The 19,565-nt window shown below is 42.4% G+C and overlaps 1 protein-coding gene across 1 annotated transcript; it reads left to right on the forward strand.

Moving 5' to 3' along the window:
* The first annotated feature begins 1,442 nt into the window (after positions 1-1,442).
* PTHLH (parathyroid hormone like hormone) lies at positions 1,443-12,832 on the forward strand. The gene is made up of 4 exons (XM_061356643.1): positions 1,443-1,515; positions 2,694-2,816; positions 8,378-8,800; positions 12,664-12,832. The coding sequence occupies exons 2-4, from the start codon at positions 2,716-2,718 to the stop codon at positions 12,671-12,673; spliced, it is 534 nt and encodes a 177-aa protein (XP_061212627.1). The 5' UTR covers positions 1,443-1,515; positions 2,694-2,715; the 3' UTR covers positions 12,674-12,832.
* The last annotated feature ends 6,733 nt before the right edge of the window (positions 12,833-19,565 follow it).

Here is a 19,565-nt window from a genome sequence, read left to right on the forward strand (position 1 = left end):
TTTTTCTTAAGCATAAAACATAGTTTTGGAAGCGATTGCTGAGAAGATCAACCACTGTTGGCCAGGGTGATCTCTGGGAGGCACAGAGGGCTGTAACTCAAGGAAAAGGTGAAGTAATAAATTATGAAGAAACTTCAGTATTCCAAGTTTTAAAAGGCTATTTATTTTTCCTGAGGCTTTAACGGTTGGGGTGGTTGGTTGTTTCTTTTTATTATTTTTTACTATTATTATTATTTATAGGGGAAAGGATATTCTAAAAATATTTGACGGACGTTTTACTTTGATCATGAGCAATAGACTTATGAATGTGTGGGGGCTCTTTTCAGGGGATCTTACAATTATCTTTAATTAGTCGAAAGGGCAGTGTAAATCAAAGAAGCCTATTAGCCATACATTTCAATTTATAGCCTACCAGGTGTTCATGGAATTTATTTACAGCATAAACGATTTAATATCTTCAGCATGATTTCTATTCCAGCTCTCATGTAGTCGTTTTTATTTGAGGGTGCGGTATGAAATTTGGCTAAGGAGCTGGACTTAGAAATCGTGGCAGCAAGTGCCTTTTAACGTGAAATAACCTGCAGGGAGAACAATGGTTTGCTCTGCACCTGAACTTTTGCCAGAAAGCGTTCCTTAGTACGGGGAGAGGATGAGAAAGAGCAACCGGCCGGCAGACCTCAGAGATTTGATGCGGTTTGCGAGGGTGTTGGACAGGCATTTTGCTGTAAATCAGGCTGCCGGTGGCATAAGCCAGCTACCCTCCGTTCCTGGGGGCAGCACCGGTGTCGGCGGACAGGTCTCTCCGGGCAGGTTTCAGTGGGGCGCGGAGCCCCGCGGAGGGTGCACGGCCGGGAATGGCTGAGTGGTGCCTGGATGCTGCCGGGACGGAGTCGGCGGCCCCAGGCGTTCGCTGTTGCCCGCCTGCGCACAGCCTGCGGGGAGACCTCCTGCAGCCGAACAGGTTGGCTTCCAAAGTGGCTCCTTTTGGAACAAAGTGGTTCCCTTTGGACCACCCCTCTAAACCCCCTACCATGTTTTCCCCCTGTACCTTACTTCGTAATAGCCGAGGGCACTTTCTGTCGCAAGCGAGTTGTATAAAGGGGCGGATTGTGTTACCTTTGGTTTTTACATAAGTGTTTTCCCGTGATGAAAGAATTCAGTCCCGCCGCGGGCGGGCGGGGGGGGTGGGGGGGGGGGTGGTGGTCAGGGTCTTCAGGCGGAGCAGTTTGTCCCCGGCGGGTCCCCTGTAGCTGTTCGCCTCACACGGTAGCGCAACCAGACACAGGTACCTGCAACGCCCTGGCCGGATTGGCGAAGGGCAAAGGGGAAGGCGAAAGAGGGAGAGGAGGAGAAAACTTTCCACTAATTTGCTTTTTTGGCCAGAACCGCTTGTGTTCATAGACTACGAGTCCTTCCCCCAGCCCTCCCCCTCAGCCCCCCCTTTACTAGCGTACAATTAACATCATTAGGAATCAGCCCTCCAGCTAATAGGGGAACCGCGACCAACAACGGTAAGTGCGTGAAAGGAGAGGCGGCAACGACCCCAGGCTGGGCATTTGGGCTTGATCTAGAAAGTGTCCCCACTGATGGGATGGCCCTCTGCACTGTGCTGCGGCAGGGGAGGTGGTGACCTAGAGCTAAACACGAAAACAGAGGTGTAGAGGGAGGGGGGAGACACACAGAAAGAGATAGGAGCTCGGTTGCAGAAGATGCGAAGAACTTGGCTGGAGTCCTCAGAGTCTACTGACTGCGTGCGCTGTTGGATGTCCCCCCTTCTTAGCTCCTTTTTGATTCCGGTCCTGGGAAGCGCTGATCTCTCTTCTCCTCTTTGGCTGTGGGTATCCCGGCCGGGCTCTCTCTCTCTCCGCACATGTTCCTAGGGCGCCATCTCTTTGCAAAACCCTCCGTCCTCCCGCAGGTCTCCCAGAGGCTGCTTCGGAGCGTGTGAACATTGCAGGCTCCAGCACAGTCCAACCTGCAGAGCCAAGCATGCTTCCCAGCCCCCGAGCCTGCCCGGGCTGCCGCTCCGCCTAGACCTCTCTGGCTCTCCAGCTAGGCAGCGCTCTTTCCTTGAATTCCCTGTCCCCGCCACACTCGTGGACCAAACTTTCCGGAAGCTGACTGAGGACGTGAACCTGACTTTTTCTTTTTTTTTTTAAGCAAAGGTATACTTAAAGACAGATGTATAGATGCATCCCCCCGCCCCTCTGCCCTCGAATCTGCGTTCGTCTGTGTGTGTGTGTGTCCGTGCGTGTGTTTGCAGAGCAGAGGGGAGCTGAGCTGACTTTGAAGAATCTCTCCTTATCTGCAAAGAGGGCTTCTCCTGTAACATAAATCCCTGAGACAGCGGCTTAGAGGACTAGAACTGATCAGGGCTCAAGGAGATAAATAGACGCGCTCTCTAAACCCGAGTCAAAAAGGAGCTAGATGATTCTTTAACTAATATTGAGAAAGTCTTGCCTCCGGGCAGCGAGACACAGAGAAGGAGGGAGGGAGGGAAGGAGGGAGGGAGAGACAGACAGCAGGGAAGGGAGAGCGACGGAGAGAAGTTTGGAAGAAGTGAGCCGCAGCCGAGAGCTCCGCAAGTTTGTTTTTCCTTCACAGCCTCAGAGCTGGTGGAGCCGAAAGCGGGGAGCGCTTGAGGACGGCGGTGGCGCCCAGATCCCTCGGGACTGACCTCCCTTTCCTTGCAGGTTTTAAGACCCGGAGGATACAATGTTCACTAAACTCTTCCAGCAGTGGAGTTTCGCGGTGTTTCTGCTGAGTTATTCCGTGCCCTCTCACGGGAGATCAGTTGAGGGGATCAGCCGCAGACTGTGAGTTTCTCTTGTGTTTTTTTCCCTTTTTGGGTGGCGGTGCGGGTGGGGAGGGGACGCAGCCCCGCAGGCTTTGCAACACCAGCAGCGCTCTGCAGCGGAGCGGCTGCGGGTTACCTGCCCCAGGTAACCCAGGTGCTGCCTAGTGGCCTCTAGCGGATAGGCAGAGAGCATTTGGGGCAGGGAAAGGGCGCTTTTCAGCTGGCCGGCCTTATAAAGCGTTTGGGAAGAAGACGATAGAGCTTTTGGGAAGGAGGTATGAGAGCTGAGGGTCTCTTCTTCCGAGGGGAGCAGCAAGGCAGCTATGTGTTTGTCCAGCATGTGCTGTTGCCCGTGCATCTTTCTGCACCCCGGGAGGGTCCTGGTAGGGTGAATCCTGTTTCATCAAAGTGCTGCATGTTACACTAAATAACATATACTTCTTTGACACTGGCATGGAGCCAATATCGATAAGGGTAGAAGAGACACACGGTAGTGAGGGCTGTCATGAAAGTGAAGTACTGAGCAACTTCTTTGGATTTCTGCCACTGAATTCAGGGAAGAAAAAAATAAAAATAAAAAAATAATCCAAAGGGAGTCCAGTATCTTGGAGGCAGAAGCATATTTTTTGATAAATGATAATGTAACCTAAGAAAGACTGTTCAGGAAATGACCTCGTTGCTCCTTCCAAAATAATCAGCATGGTTTATACTAATACCCCTACGCAAAGTGCAGAGGAGAAGCCACTGGGCTGATGTAGGAGCAGCTGTCTCACACATCTAACTCACTGGCTTTCACTGGACTTGCATCAGATTTTCTAAGGAAGAAACACCTCAGTCATACTGCGTGGAGGGCTGTACTGTCACTAAGTTCAAAAGGAAGTCAGGATGGGAAAAGAAGGCTGGAAAATCCAATCACAACTTATAGGGAAACATGACACAGCAAACGATTTCAGATTGGTTTCCTTGTAAATGTTTTATTACATACATAAGGACAAGATCTCCAAATAGCACTTCCTCTGCCATTTAAGCAACAAAGAAAATCCCCCAGGTGAAGTGACTACAGACACACCTAAGCTTTGGCACCAGGCAGACAGCTATTACAAATCTCCTACAGCAAATTGTGTAGAACATGTTATTGCTGATAGTGCTACAGTGTATTCTTCCCAGTCCATTAATGCTGAGCTGTTTTGTACTTTTTCAAACTATTGTTCAGCTATTTCTTTCATTTGCAACCATTTTCCTCTCTCTGAATACAGAGAAAACAAATCTCAGTTTCAGAAATAAAAAATCTGCAGTACAGTTATCTGAAAATAACTGAAGTACAGTCAAATGCTGTTATTTTCTTGGCTAGGGAACTCTGAGCTGGATCTGAGCCAAATTTGTATTTTAAAGAAGTTATATTTGCTAAGAAATACTCTCCCCTGTTTAAGCTGGTGTTTTCTTAACACTTGTTTTTAAAGGTCAGGATCAGAGGTCTTTCCAACATCCCCATTCCGTTCTGACAGGGGGAAGAAAAGTGGAAGCTAAGTAGTCAAAATGCATTTCTCAGCTCCCTCTTTGCTATGGCATGTAAAACACACACAAGAAACCAGTTAGCTGTCAGTTAGTGGCATTCACGTAGTTTTGTTTGTGGGTACAGCACAAACACAGACACCACACTCAAACATGTGTCCTGTTTTAATATCACCACAAACCATTCCTAGAGTTAATGGTTAATAACTCACTTAAGCCTAGAGATATTTTTTTCAGTAAAAGGTTTAAACCAGTAATGGATGAAAATACTGAAGCACATCATTAGACCCATGCAAAAATAATCAAAATGACATAGGCCTGGTTCTACGGACTTTACTGAGGCAAATCTCCCATGGAAAACAGCAGCAAATTGTCCCGAGAACAGATTGCCAGACATATTATTTGTAATAGAAATGATTTAGTTGCTAAAAAACTTCTGAGAAACCCAGTAATGCCTCAAAGTGAAATTAGATATTTTTATCAGCATGTCCAGACACTGCAGCATCATGTCCCCAGATCTGTTCAAAATATTTTTCCTAACCCTGAGACAGATTGAGCAGTTTTCACTCCCTCTGGAGCCAGTGGCAAGAGCACTCAGTCTTGCAAAATCCAGAGCTGACTGAATCCTCTCTAGTTATTTTGTTAAACTTATGATGAGCAGCAATGTGAATGCTCAAGGATAACAACAGCTAAATAAGAGCAACTCTCTGAAACATAAAGTTGTTGCTTGAAGAATGTTGCTTCTCAGTGACGCTAGATATCTAGGGTAAAAAATGAAGAAGGAATGTGCCTGAAAAGAACAGCTTATCTGGAAGTACATGAAGTCAGGACAGCCACAAGTCATGGATTTCTACTGTTTTCCACATAATGAGACATCAAGTCTTGTATGTGCATAGTACTTGCATACAGCAACTTGTTTGGATGCTCTGGTCAAATACAAACCAACATCTTTCTCTCAAAAGTGCCTACTGCATGTTAGCTTAGCATTTACTGCATGTGGTTTGGGTACAGACTTTTTCCCTGAATGAGAGGTACCTTTTGCAGCAGGGTGGAAGGGACCTCTAGTGGGTCATCTTAACCCTGACAGCCTAAGACTTTCTTACGTATCATACCCAAGATGTGAATGCAATCTTTCCAGTTTTCATTGCTTTCCTACTCTGAGTGTGTGGGTGAGATACCGTTGATATCTCTACCATGAAGCAATTCTTACATCAGCCTTCTCCTTGATTTGCAAACACAGGATTTGTTTGAATAATTGAGGCAGAAGGAGGCAGAAGGTTAAAGAGGTATATATCTACCACATCTTCTTTGTTTTAAAGAGATTTCTGATCTAGAGCATACAAAGAAAATTGATAGGCAAAATGTAATCCTTAAGTCCAGCTGAGTAATAAAAGTCATGTGAAATGTAACACTATGTAATGTTATACAATCATCTGGAATGGCAGAATGTTATTTGGGGCCAGACTTGATGCTAAATATCATGCAGACATTTAAACAGAAACCCACCCTTTTTGGCACACTAACTCCTCACGTATCAATCCCTGCATTATTTTGGAAAGGCATACTCCATCAAGATGTAGATCTTGTAATGCTCTTTGACTGTCTTGTGTGTACTGGAACCAAATCTTTAGGTTTCAGCTCTGTAAAATGGAATAGCTTTTCAATCAGGAGTACTTTAATAATGGGCTTTAGAGATTCAAGATTTTGTCACAGTGGGTAAATTGACCAAATACACATTACAGGATTAAGGCAGCTTTAGGTTGTCTGTGATAAAAGGAATTATCCTTGGTACTTTACAAGAGGCAGTAGGAAAGCTTTGCTCATCACATAAGACATGCATACTGTTTTAGAGTCAGTAAAGCACTGAGATTTTGTGTGCTTTTTATAAACTAGAAGAGTAAAAGGAGAACTGCATTTCCCACACAAATATCCTGGAAAAACAGATTACTGAAGCTAAGAATGTAACGTGAGCCACAAAGGACAGCCACAGAAGTATGCCACTCAGAGGAGTCCAAGGTGCTAGTTTTATTAGCGCACTTGCAAATCAGACTGACCTTAATGAGAAGACTGTTAGAGATGGCTATTAGAGAGCTTCTGGGAATGCACTGCACAAAAGTTTTTCCTGGGGGAGATTTTTAGCTTGTGTTAATGGTCACAGCTGCACTAAAGAGAAAGAAACAATATGGGTTCAGCTCAGTATTATCACATTGCATTTTTGCTTTGGGACATTGAGTTGAAGGGCACAAAATATTTGCCCTAAAGCCTGAAGTCATCCAAAACTGATTTTGGGATGTTTAAAACAGAGACAATGTTTGCTCACAAGCTCAAGTATATCTAGGCCTGCTTTTGAGCAGATATCCCTGCTGTATGACTTCATGCAAAACTAGCAGCCATCTTTCAGTCTCGTGGAATGGGGGAAAGCTGCTGTTTGAATTTTACTGAGTAAGAGTGATGTAGTGTCACTTGAACCCACCACTTGAACCCAATAGTCAAAAAGTGAAGCTCTGCAAAGACAAAAAGTGGCAGGTGTGCTCGTAAACTAATGCAACTTGAAGTTGCCAGTTTCAGGTAGTTTGTTGATCAAATCACAGTCTAAAGAATTTGGCTGAAGGGACTGAGAAACGTAAGTTGCAGAACACTACCAATTGTTTAGCATGCCCTCTTTGTTCACCACATTTTGCAACCTGGTAACATAGCAAGGTAATTAGGGATGGGACGCAAGGAAGAAATATTCACTCACAGTTATGCATCTTCTCCGATTTCACCCACATGTAGAAACAAATTTTTATCCAGCTAACTGACCAAATCATTATATGACAGGCAAGGCTGTGAATTCATTTTCTTTGGCCAGTAATAATCCAGTCACATGGAGTACCCTGATGCAATATGAGAGGATACATAGCCAATCTCTGCACACTGAACTACGGCAATTGGAAGGAGAAACTGTATTACAGCATTCATGGGAACAGAGCTGAAATCCCAGCCTGTGCTCTTTCTGTAGTTCACAGTGCAGCTGTGTGTCTATTCCACATCAAGGCAACAGCATGTATTTTATCATGGTTATTTATTATCCAGGTGCCACTTGTATCTTATTTCCTCAGATGTTTCATACATTCTTTGCCAGTAGACAAGCGCTGAAATCTCTGAAAGACAGATAGCTAAACCATCACCCAAAGACAAAGGTTAGTGAACCAAAAGGTCACAAACTCCGGAAAAGCACCAGAGACCCACTCAAACAAACTAGGATGCTCTTGAAGAAGATCCAGTGAAGAGAGCTAGAGTAAAATTCAGAGAGCACAGCAGGCAAGAAAACTGGCCCCAAAAGTTGACACTTAAAAGAATACTAGAAAGGCATCAAACCCATAATTAGACAGAAGTGGCCAAGCAGTAAATTCAACAGGAGTGGCTGAGGCTCTTCCCTGCTGATGCTCAGGCTGCCTCTCTGGTTAGCTCATTATGGACTGAAGTGCCTATGTTTCAGGCACCCAAATTCAAACATTTTTCCATTACACTCCTGCAATTGCGCTTATTTAAATTTAGAAATGAATTACACTTTTATGCACTTATTTATGTTTTTGAAGTACATGACTGAACAGAGGAAAATTATTAGAATGATGCTGTATAAACACTGCTTCCGGTTTCAGTACAAGTACTTGTTATACCCCGTCTTGCTTGACTGCAGTGCTCCATTATCTGACCCTTTGGTTTTCCTATCTCTGACAACTGCCTTCCTGCTTTTACTGCCTGAAGTGTGATATATTAAGAGTTGTAATGCTTTCCTAGAACAGAACAGTGACTAATCCAACTCCAGGTCCATTGCTGTATGATCAGTCAGCTGAGAATTATTACCCGATTAGGTCTTTCCCTTCTCTGCAGGGAGTAGCTACTCTGAGAAGCAGGACTTGCTCCAGCAGTCTGACTTAACTTGATGTCTCCAAGCCTGAGAGCTGGTATACAGTCACTCACAGTGTGCCCACCACTGCCAGAAGAGAGAGAAGCTCTGCCAAATACTAGGCAACAACCAAATCCTAAAGTTTTTTTTCCCCCTCCTCTCTTCTCTTTCTTTAGCAAACGAGCTGTATCAGAGCACCAGCTATTGCATGACAAGGGCAAGTCAATCCAAGATTTACGGAGAAGAATATTCCTTCAAAATTTAATTGAAGGTGTCAACACTGCAGAGATCCGTGCAACTTCAGAGGTTTCACCTAACCCTAAGCCTGCTACCAACACGAAGAACTACCCTGTGCGATTTGGTAGTGAAGATGAGGGCAGATACCTAACTCAGGAGACAAACAAATCACAGACCTACAAAGAGCAGCCCATGAAGGTATCAGGGAAGAAAAAGAAAGCAAAACCTGGAAAACGCAAGGAACAAGAGAAGAAAAAGAGGCGAGCCCGCTCGGCTTGGCTAAATTCTGGCATGTATGGAAGCATCGTGACTGAGAGCCCACTCTTGGACACCTCTGTTACTACACATAATCACAATTTAAGGTAATTCTGCTATATCTTTGTGGGGGCATACCATATATTTACTGAAATTGTTATCCTTTGGTGTGAGAGGCCAAGGCCTCACTCGTAACTGGAGTAATAGCACCCTGTTTTGCTCATAAGTGAGCAATGGCTTTTCAAGCAATGCACAGTCTCAAGGTGCTTTCTGAAGGTAACTACCCTTCCCACTTAACATTTGTGACAAAGTCTTCCTTTCCTATGACAAACAATTCAAGTAAAACACTTATTGTCAAAATGAACCTCCTGAAGCTGAGTTAGTAGTAGGTAATTTCTGCAAAACCAAAGCACATCATAGCCATTAAAATTCCCTTTCCTGTTTTAATTTTAGTGTCTCTCACATCAGATCTTGGTCCCACACTTGGGCCTCAGCAGATTGAAAGCTTTGAGTATTATTTAAGGCTCTGCATCTATAAAATGGCGAAGTTTTCTTTCCTCCCTCTCAGCGCCTCCCCTTTTTGGCAAATTTCCTACCCTTACTTTACAGTTTTTCATTTTACTGCTTAACCTTAGGGGAGAACATGGAAAATTTCCCTCTTAGCAATATCTACAAACAACGCAGACCAGCCTTTAGCCATAAAATTTTCCCTGCCATTAGGATTTTTTAATTCAGCACCATCTTTTTGCCAGCTTGTGAAATGATTACATTACTGCTGAAAAATGTTGAGCATTGCTTTTGGAGAGAGATGTGTTTCCCTCATGTATGACAATGAAGGGTTTTTAGGGCAGTGGTGAGCCGAAGACTTCAGTCTAGGTGCCTCAAGTGACTCATCTGCTTGCAGTCATCTCTGCTTGAGTGGAAGTCTGCACACTTGCAGTCAAATCCAAGGAGTCTGTCCCTCAGTTCTCCCCAAATGTTTTCATTTTCCCACTCTTTTCTCTGTTCCTCCCCTTTGGCAGAATAGAGATGTAAGAGGAGTGCCACTCACTCGCAGTTAATCCCTTAGAAAGAGACACCAGCTGTGGAATTTACTAAAAAAACCCTACACTCCTGGGTTAAGCTTTACAGGCCACAGTTAGTAACATGCTCCATCACCTCAACTTCTGCTGGGATATACAGAAGTCACCAGCCTTTGGGGTTAGTCATTCAGTGTCTTGGACCATAAATGTGTTAGCATGGCTGTAGCAGTTAGTGGTGTAGTAAGAAGGGCTGGTTTGTCTCAGTGCCTTAAGAGGCACGCTCCAGGTCTCTGGTCAGGAGACACCTGACTTTTCAATGATGTTAAAAAACTGTGGTTGCCAATAAATAACATCTGTCTTCAGCACATAGAAATCTTGACTGTAGGAAAAAAATGTTATTTTTTTCTGACTACTCTGTCTTTGGTTTGGACACCATAGGTACAACCCTGTTGATTTTCCTTGCTCAGCCTTTCTATTTCAAAAGTATATTTGGATGGTTGAAGGTAGTCAGTTTTACCTTACTGAAATTATTTCTCAAGATGCAATATTTCTCCAGGGCAAGAAACAGCTTCCTAAAGAGGACCTATACTTTAGATACTTAATTGAAGATGATTAAACAAAGAGAAGTCATAAAACAGGAAAACTGAATTTCTCCTTCACAATGACAGAGCATACATAATATCTGGTTCAGCTCTTAAGAAACTGGCGAAAGATATAATTTCTACATTTAAATGAAAACAAGTCTCAACTCCCTGACATGTACTTTAGATAGAGGTAGAGAGGTTGAATGCAGCTGTCTCTGTGGCTGCTGGCAGAAGGTGGGCAAACACGTTTTCATGGAGACATGACCACATCTGAATGAGGTTGGTTCCTCAGCTGTACTGAGCTGAACCAGGAACTTCTACTCTATCTGCTGGTGGGGGGCGAGGAAGGTGTGCCCAGACAGGGTTTCCATTTGCTACACCAGTAGCAACTGCTTTTGAAGCACCTCTAAGTCTAGCTGCCGCTTAGGAGAAGCATCATTACTTTATGGTGAAGAAGTGGATATGCCTAATGCAGCAGGATAAATAAGGAAGTGCTAAGATAAACCTTAAGCACTTAAGCATGCTTTTCACTGTGTCTTTGTACTGCTTTTCTACTCAACACACTGAATTAAAATCCTCATGCCAGTTCCCTACGCACAATATTGATCTCAAAATTTTGGGTTTAGGCCAGAAAAAAGACCAAAAATACTTTCTAGATCTTTTGACTTACTACGGGAAATATCTCATAAAAGAAGCCAATCTTGCAAATCGCAGAAGGCATCTTACACGTAGGGGTTAGTATGGAGCTCATTGTCAAGATGTGGCTTAGCTTAAACTCTAAAACAAAGCCTAAACTCCAAGCCGAATTAAAAATGTCACCTTCTTACAGACAGATCTGTGTAGTGAAGACACACATATACAGTCATGCTGTATGAATTGTGTGCTATTATTATACACATTCTAATATAGACTGAATACACCCTAATATTACCAATTAATTACTAAGGAGCTTCATGATGATAGTATTTCCATTCCAGGCACTTAAAAATTCTTTCTCAGGGACATTCCAGCTATATTCCCGTTCCAATACAATTAAGCTGTTCTTACCCAATTTCCTAAGAAACCTTTCAAACAAGTAGACTCCCTAACATTAAATGTAGTCTCACTTTCAATGCACACATAAAACCCCACAAACTCTCAAGGATTTGCATTTTTTGTGTGTCTCACGCCCACACACGCCTGCCCACAGCTTTGGTGATCTGTCCAGCCACAGGGCAAATCCATTTCCATCCTATACAGCTTTGTATTCTACCCTATAGCTGTTTCCCTGGGAACAAACATGCATTACAGAAATGTGCTGTTCACAGGGAAAGAAGGGAAAAAAGCCCAACCCTTCAGCATCCCCTGTGGCACCACTAAGAAGTAACTTAAAATAATATTGTAGTATAAGTATCACACTAACAGGGTAGGAGCTGGCTCTGCTTTTGTTCCCATGCCTTCACAAGGAAGGGAAGAGTAGAAATCTCATACCAGGCTGCCAGTATCCCTTAGAAAACTCCCAAAGCTTTGGACTGTATACAGCTGACTCTTTCAACTTGGACTGAATGCAATGGCAGTCAGAGCTTAACACTAGGAGATGCTTCTTTTCTTTCAGGTCCAAGCTCTTTGGCTTACAGAGGGAAACTTTGAGGATTCATAATCTTTTCACTCATGCAAGAGTTTAAAGAGATGATGTCAAGGGTCTGGTCACTTTAAGACCTGAGCTGCCTTTATTGCATGAGTACTGCATGCACTCATGTACATGACACCACAGAAATATATACCTCTAAGATGAACAGACCCTTGTCTAATAGGTGTTCTACATGGTAAAGATAGACCAAACAAGCCCCATGACATTGTTTTAATCATAAACTTAACATCACCCAAGCGGTTAACAACAGGGGCATGGTTGCCAAAGTGTTCAGTAGGGACTGTCTCCTTCTTATCTTCCAAACAAATTTCTCATTTCTTTCTTTTGTTTTATTTTGGGTATTTTTCCATTATTTTTCTTTCCATTTAGCACGTGGCATATTTATTATAGGTTGATGCGATTTTTCTACCTGTAGCACTCAGGAATCTTCTTGCATAAGGCTCTAATGAAAACTGAGACCTTTTCCTATTTCTCTGGGTGTACAATATAGTGTAGCAGATGGCCTCATTGTTGTGACAAACTGCAGGTCTCCATACCGCTACCTGAGTTGTATTAAAGCAAATCTACTAGAGGTCTTCAAAAGATGTCTAAAACTGGCCTGGTTATTTCAAATGTGTACCAGCAGGGCTTACCCATGGTAGTCTGTGGCACTCTTGATATTAATTTTTATGTGCATGTATCTGAAGTGAAAATTAAATTTTCTGTTTCTTTGTCCTTTTTTTTTTTTTTTGCAGGAGGCGCTGACATTTTCAGCAAGAGATTTTTGGAAGACATATTGCAGTATTCTGTAATAGTGAACATATGGGAAGTATTAAAATATTTATTACCTGTAAATATTGTAAATGCTCAGAATAAAACCTTTCCCCCCCGTTGCTCTCTGAAACTGCACATTTGGTTATTGTGAATTTTCCCCCCTTTTTTTTTTTTCTTTTTTTTTTCTTTTTTTTTTTTCTTTTTGGCTAAGGCTAAGACAATTATTATTGTCACATTTACCATAATTTATTTTGTTGACCGGTGTATTTATTTTATGAACATATCTTGGTGCTGCTGACTTTCTATATTTTTTGTAACATAATGCACTTTAGATATACATATCGAGTACATTGATAACTGACATAAAATGTTCCTGTTTTGTGGTTGACTTCAATGAATGCCTACATACAATTGTTCAAATTGATTTTCCTTTGTGCATGTATAATAGCAATATTTTAAAATTTGTAAAGAATGTCTAATAAAATATAATCTAATTAAATCGTGACTCAGAGGGAAAAATGTGTCCTTTAGGAATTTCAAGAGCAGGAACACTATTTTTTTCTTTAGTACATTTGAAAATCATTTTAAATTTAACGTGTTTTCATTGGTTCAAACTTCCACATTCTCACATTAGCTTTTACTTAAAAATCACTCAGAGCATATTTTGTTCCAGTGCTCTATTTCAAGTCAGCTAAGCTGCTGAACAACCTGGAGGTACAGTCATATAGCTCAGACACTGTTGCAGGGAAGGTATGATTCCCAACGTTTCCAGCCCCCGCCCTGCAAAGGCTGAAGTATTATGATCTCCAAATGAGAGTATGTGAAAGGCAGCCCCAGGGGATGCATCACTTACTACAGTCTTGGAAGGTGCTCACATGTCACACCCCGTAGTCTTGTTCAAAAATAGACAGATGCTCAGTGTCCTCGGCTCCCATTAACTTTATTCAAATATGTAAATGTCTACCACATGAGTAGAGTTTCAACTCTTTGTACTTTGGGATCACCTGACATTGGGGGGGGGGGGGATAAAAAAGAGTAGTTGATGGGTGAATATATTAAAAAAAGAACAAATGTAAACCACAGTATGTGATACATCAGTAGGTATTGTTGCATTGCTTGAATAACTTTTCCCCTGTCCCACCACAAAGATGCCGCACATAGCTCTGTCTCCGAATAACACTCCATTAATTTTGCTTCTGTCTTATACCCATAGAAAAATTACAGTTAAGGGGGAGAACACCTTCATTACTTTCTGGCTACTGGGTGAAGAAAACAACAAAAAAAAAATGGTGATCAACCGTTTCTTTTAAAGTCAACATACGCGTCCTGCTTCCTATCCCTTTTGCTACCACCCACATGTTGAATCACAGCAGCTGCTGTGGGGGCAACCTGAATAAAGGAGATTGTTTCATGGAGATAACTATACTTTCTAAAATCCTACTGAATTTCCTCTGTCTCATTCTTTTAACACCAGCAATATCAGAAAAATGCATGCGTGGAAAAAGAAATTACAAATCCTGGGAACTTTAAGATGGTTCTTGTAATTGTTCCTCCATTCTGTAGTTGCCAAGCTTTCCTCTTTTTATTCTTCTTCACTTTTTTTAAGTGCCATCTTTTCCCATTGCCAAAGTACAGCCATCATATAATATAAACCAGATGTATTTCTGCTCTCTACCCAATCTTGCAAAAAACTACCTCCAAGAAAGCACTTAAATGCAAGGAAACTTGAGAAAAACTTACCCATTCTCCCCCATACATGTCTACAAAGTGTGACATTCAACATTTTATTATGTCCAGTTAATTACTACGGCCACAAAGCACATCCATATTGTTTCCTTTTCAGACAAAAAATATTACACATGATGAAACGTAGCACAACTTCAGGGATACATTAAAGAAAAAAGGCGCAGTTCCTGCACATTTTCAACTTGGCCTCCTTGCACATCCTGCCTATTTATAGTATCCAGCTAATGTTTGGATTTATACAACTGAAGTTAACTACAATATAATCAGAAGATGATTTGGTGTCTCAGGATTACTAGCATACACCAGCTGGAACTAAAACTTAAAGCTATGGTGGGTAGAGTCAACTTACCTTCTTCAGAAAGTATGATCCTCAGCAGACAGGGGGCCTAAAGAGCAGCCCAGTGGAGAAGGACTTGGGGGTGTTTGTCGGTGAGAAAATGAAGATGAGCTGGCTTCAGAAAGCCAACCGTATCCTGGGCTGCATCAAAAGGAGTGTGACCATCAGGTCAAAGGAGGTGATCCTGCCCCCCTGCTCTTGTGAGACCTCACTTGGAGTATTGTGTGCAGTTCTGGTGTCCTCAACATAGAAAGGACATGGAACTGTTGACACAAGTCCAGAGGAGGGCCACGAGGATGATCACGAGGCTGGATCACATCCCGTATGAAGACAGGCTGAGAAAGTTGGGACTGTTCAGCCTGGAGAAGGGAAGGCTGTGTGGACACCTCATAGCAGCCTTCCAGTATCTGAAGGGGGCTTATAAAGATGCTGGGGAGGGACTCTTCATTAGGGACTGTAGTGACAGGACAAGGGGTTAATGGGTTCAGACTTAAACAGGGGAAGTTTAGATTGGATATAAGGAGGAAATTCTTTCCTGTTAGGGTGGTGAGGGACTGGAATGGGCTGCCTAGGGAGGTTGTGAGTGCTCCATCCCTGGCAGTGTAGAAGTCCAGGTTGGACGAAGCCTTAGGTGACATGGTCTTGTGTGAGGTGTCCCTGCCCATGGCAGGGGGGTTGGAACTAAATGATCTTAATGTCCTTTCCAACCCTAACTATTCTATGATTCTATGATTCTATAAAACAAAGTCATATACATAAATGTAAACCTTCGCTCTGTAAAACTGGACACTTCATAAGAGGAGGCCTGATTCTGAAGTGCCTCCATTCTCCTCTGTATCTTTACACTGCCCATTAAGGACTTGCATTTTTTTGCTAGCTTATATATGTAATGTCTGTGATTATTTTTAAATTTAAGTAAAATCCTGTTAATTTCAAAAATTTTTACACAGTCCTTCCTTATAAAAGCTTTCTACAGATCCTGTGGTTCACAGACTATGGTTTAAAAGTCACTGCTGCAAACTGTCTGATTTACTGCTGCAAACTGTTTGATTTAACTCTGCAAAGCTGAATACAATTTTTTAGGGGACCTCAGCTTTGCAGGAAAATAAATCCTGAAGAACCCTATTTCTAAGAGAAACTACAGCAGCTTTACCTTCCTAACTGTGGGAAGGTAAAATCTTCTAGGGATTTCCATTTCTCAGACAGCTCAACCTAGATAATTGAACTTGCCTTACAGACCCTACAGTAATCAGGATTTACCCTGATATTTTCTGATGTACATGATATCAAATGTAAAAGGAGAAAAAAAATTGGTGCTAGAGATTCAACCTTTGTATTGTATGACCTCTTAGAAGACTTTCATATTCATGTATGTCTGCCTACTTGATATTCTACATGATACACATGCACACCTAAACATGCCTAAAATGGATAGCATTATAGTTAAGACACTCCAAGAGTTTGGAAGTACCAGAAGGCAGGTTTCACCCTTTGCTCCCACGTTAAAGTCAGAGCTAAGATTACGCAATCATATGTCAGAGTTCTTGCTTCTGATGCCTATTTTCTCTTCCCTCTATCTACTTTCACCTCTGTTTCCCCATGCAAGCCTCATTCTTTTTCATCTGCTGAAACCAACATCCAGCTCTTGCTTTCCATCCAACATCAAATGCCCTGTGCTCTCCTTGGCTGTTTCTGCTCTCACTGTTTCTGTCACCATCCATCTATTCACTCCTCCTTCACTTTCCATACCCCAAGTTCTTTCAGTTTTCTTTGTCCTGGTCCCCACAGTCTCCAGCAATACTTCATCTTCCCTCCTCTTTGTCCAGATAATTCCAGACCTCACCTCACCCATGTGAGCTTCCATAGACAGTCTCCTGGTATGGCAAGTCCTTCCTCCATCCACATCCTGGTTCAGTCTCTGCTCTTGTGGCTTTCTCCAGTCTCTTCTTCCCAGCTTTTCTCCTGGCTGGTTATGCTCTCCCTCAGCAGCCACACCATCTTTCTCTGGCTCTCTGCCCACCTCTTGTCAGGAAAACCAACCAGAGCAGAGAAGTGAGGCTTCCTTCTCACTCTGCCTTTATACCACCTTATCCCAGTGTCTTTTCCCAACCTCCAATCTCCTGGCTAAGCAGGTATTGTGGGAAAAGTCTGCCTTTGCCCTCATGGCCTCTGATCATGAGCCTGCTCAGACAGCAGGATATGTGCTCCCAGTGGAACATGGGAGCTGGAGGGTGGTGGGATACCTTTGGTTATTTGGTAAGGGATGCGCACTGAAAGTCCAGACATGCACAGGAGGAATTGGACCATAATCAGGTTTCTGCTAATAAAAGAGACTTCATTACATTAGTGTGATCTTTAGGAGGGTTACAACATGGTCATGTGTTCTTTCAGGTCATAAAAGAGCATTCCCAACGCAGAAAATGCATTTCCAAATTCCAATTTTTTCCCCTTAGCCATAAACATGCTAGGGCTTCTCAGAAGAAATTCCAGAATATTTTTAACAGGGATAATACAGTGGGCTTTCCTTGTTTTGCATTCTAAAATTATATGACTACTTTGGCTGGATTTTTCTAAAAGACAGTTTACAAGGTTCTGGCTGAAGAGGTCAAAGATGAGTCAGAATTACAAAGGAATGAAGACAGGGTGGCATACTAGGAGATGGTGGACTACCTCGGAAGCACACTGAACAGCTGTCCTACCTCTCAGATCCAGCTAACACAGTCAGAAACGTTGTTACTGCCCAAGAGGAGCCTACATTTGACGCCTCACCACTGCCCTAGTTTTAAAGTAGTCACCATGTTTACTACAGAGCTTAAAACCTGTTAAGAGACATCAAATGACGATAGCTCTTCACAGCAGCTATCCTGTGCTGGACCTCAATAACAGACCTTTTGAGGCTCTGTGCACTTGGCAATGGTAGTTTGCTAACAGTAGAGTTCCACTCACAGAGTTTGTTTCGTGGTCCTTTGTAAATACAGACATTCATTTGGCATTCAAGGCACACAAAAAAAAGCCAGTGTAGTTTACGCCTATACTGTGAAATGACTCTGCTCTCAAAGAAGGGATTTCAGGCACAGGAACTATTTGGCTTAGGTTCAGGTGTTCACCATCTTAACATGTGGACAACACTATTCCCAATACAATGCACCTACAGTGTAGTAAGCATGCATGTTCACTTATGAGTACGTGCCCTTGATCTCCTGAGCCACCACAGAGAATCTGGCTCTCCTGCAGTAATTCAGAAAGTAGGCGAATGCTGGCTGTATTTAGTTACAGTTTTTTGAGAGTTTGAAACATTTTGTTATTTGGTCATAATTTACTGCAGAGAAAAGGTGGTGGAATAGTTTCTCTGGAGTCTGAAGATCTTTATTTAATTACAAAATAGATACAAAGTAGAGAAAAAACAAACTACCTTTTAAGCACCCGCACCAGGATACCTCCCATAATAAAACGGAAACCATCAGTATGAGGAGTCAGGCCACACGAGCAACGAATTCATTTGAAAGTATACATTTTGTGCTCTACAGAAACCACCACCAGTTTCTTCTAAGCAGGGAAAGAAGCATGTGCATTTGCCTCTGATTTTAACAACAGGAGCACTGGGACCCCTTGGAGAAGTAATTTTATTTCTTTACCCCAGTTATTATTCAAAATGGGATGAGACTAGCCCATATTATTCAAAATGGGATTAGACTAGCTCATTTTTTCTAAAATGTTCTGAGCTCTACTGAAATCTTCGTGCAGAAAGGCAAAACTTGATTGTATTACCTACCTTCTCTCCTCTCCCCTTTCCTTTTGTTAGTCTGTGGTTGTTTTTTCTTTCTCGTTGGTTGTCCCAGTTCTTTCATTGAGGTTATGAATACAGTCATCAGATAGTAAGTCATAGGTTTCAGTATTCACTCATGTAAACGTGACCACGCTTAAAGACAGTTTCTCATCACCCTTCCACCATGATGCTCCTTTAGACATGGACTTCAGTGGCAGTTATGCACACAGCTTCCCATACAATTCGTTGAATATATATCCCCTAGAGTCCTCTTTTTTGATTTGTTTCCTGGACTCTTCTCACAAATAATTCTTTCCTATAGTTAATGTCAACTGATTTACTGTGGAAAATTTCTATGATCTAACCCTCTCCACGCATCGCCTTCTGAATGAGATAGTGATCCAACAGAATGACTTGCAATGCATATGCCATATGATACCCTTTTCCAGCAGGTAGATCTTGTTCTCTGATAATGCTGCTGAGCATCCTCTGCACCTTACTGGATGCACTGCTACACTAGAGTACATTTTTGGACTTCAGAAAGCATGTTTAAGACTGTTCTATGTATTGTGGACAAACTTCCCTTAAGGAAAACTTCAGAAAAATCGAAGACACTTTTTTCTCCAGTGGAACTACAAAGTAAGTTCTATGCATGCAGTAATGAAAATCCTTAATTATCAACAAGATATTGGAATGGCCTGTCTTGTGATGACTATGCATGCATAAGCATGTTAGAGGCAGGAAGGATTTGTGTGGATTAATGCCATTAGACCTACACTTTATGAGATCTGGATCACTCAAACAGAAAACTAGGGCATAACAAAAGGAAAAAGTATCGCAACTTGTAACTTAAGTTTTCCAGTACTTATACAAATTTTCAATCTCGTCACTGCAGGAGTGAAGAAGACCTACTCTGACACTCTTCACCTGTGCTCAGGAACTTATTCTTGCCCTCTTTCATCCTCATAGCTGAAAGGATATGGGAACACACAAGCACATTAGAGTAAATCACTGAATCCTCTTTCTTGCTCAGC

The sequence above is a fragment of the Neopsephotus bourkii genome, unplaced genomic scaffold (genome assembly GCF_033783945.1).
Source record: "Neopsephotus bourkii isolate Nb327-2 ecotype Australia unplaced genomic scaffold, CSIRO-AGI_Nbou_v1 NB_107, whole genome shotgun sequence".
NCBI classification, from domain to species: Eukaryota; Metazoa; Chordata; class Aves; order Psittaciformes; family Psittacidae; genus Neopsephotus; species Neopsephotus bourkii.

Bases quoted from the DNA above. Each gene is read 5' to 3' on its own strand.
- PTHLH (XM_061356643.1), top strand. From the start codon at position 2,716: ATGTTCACTAAACTCTTCCAGCAGTGGAGTTTCGCGGTGTTTCTGCTG. The intron at 2,817-8,377 runs GTGAGTTTCTCT...CTCTTTCTTTAG, and splicing joins GAGGGGATCAGCCGCAGACT to CAAACGAGCTGTATCAGAGC.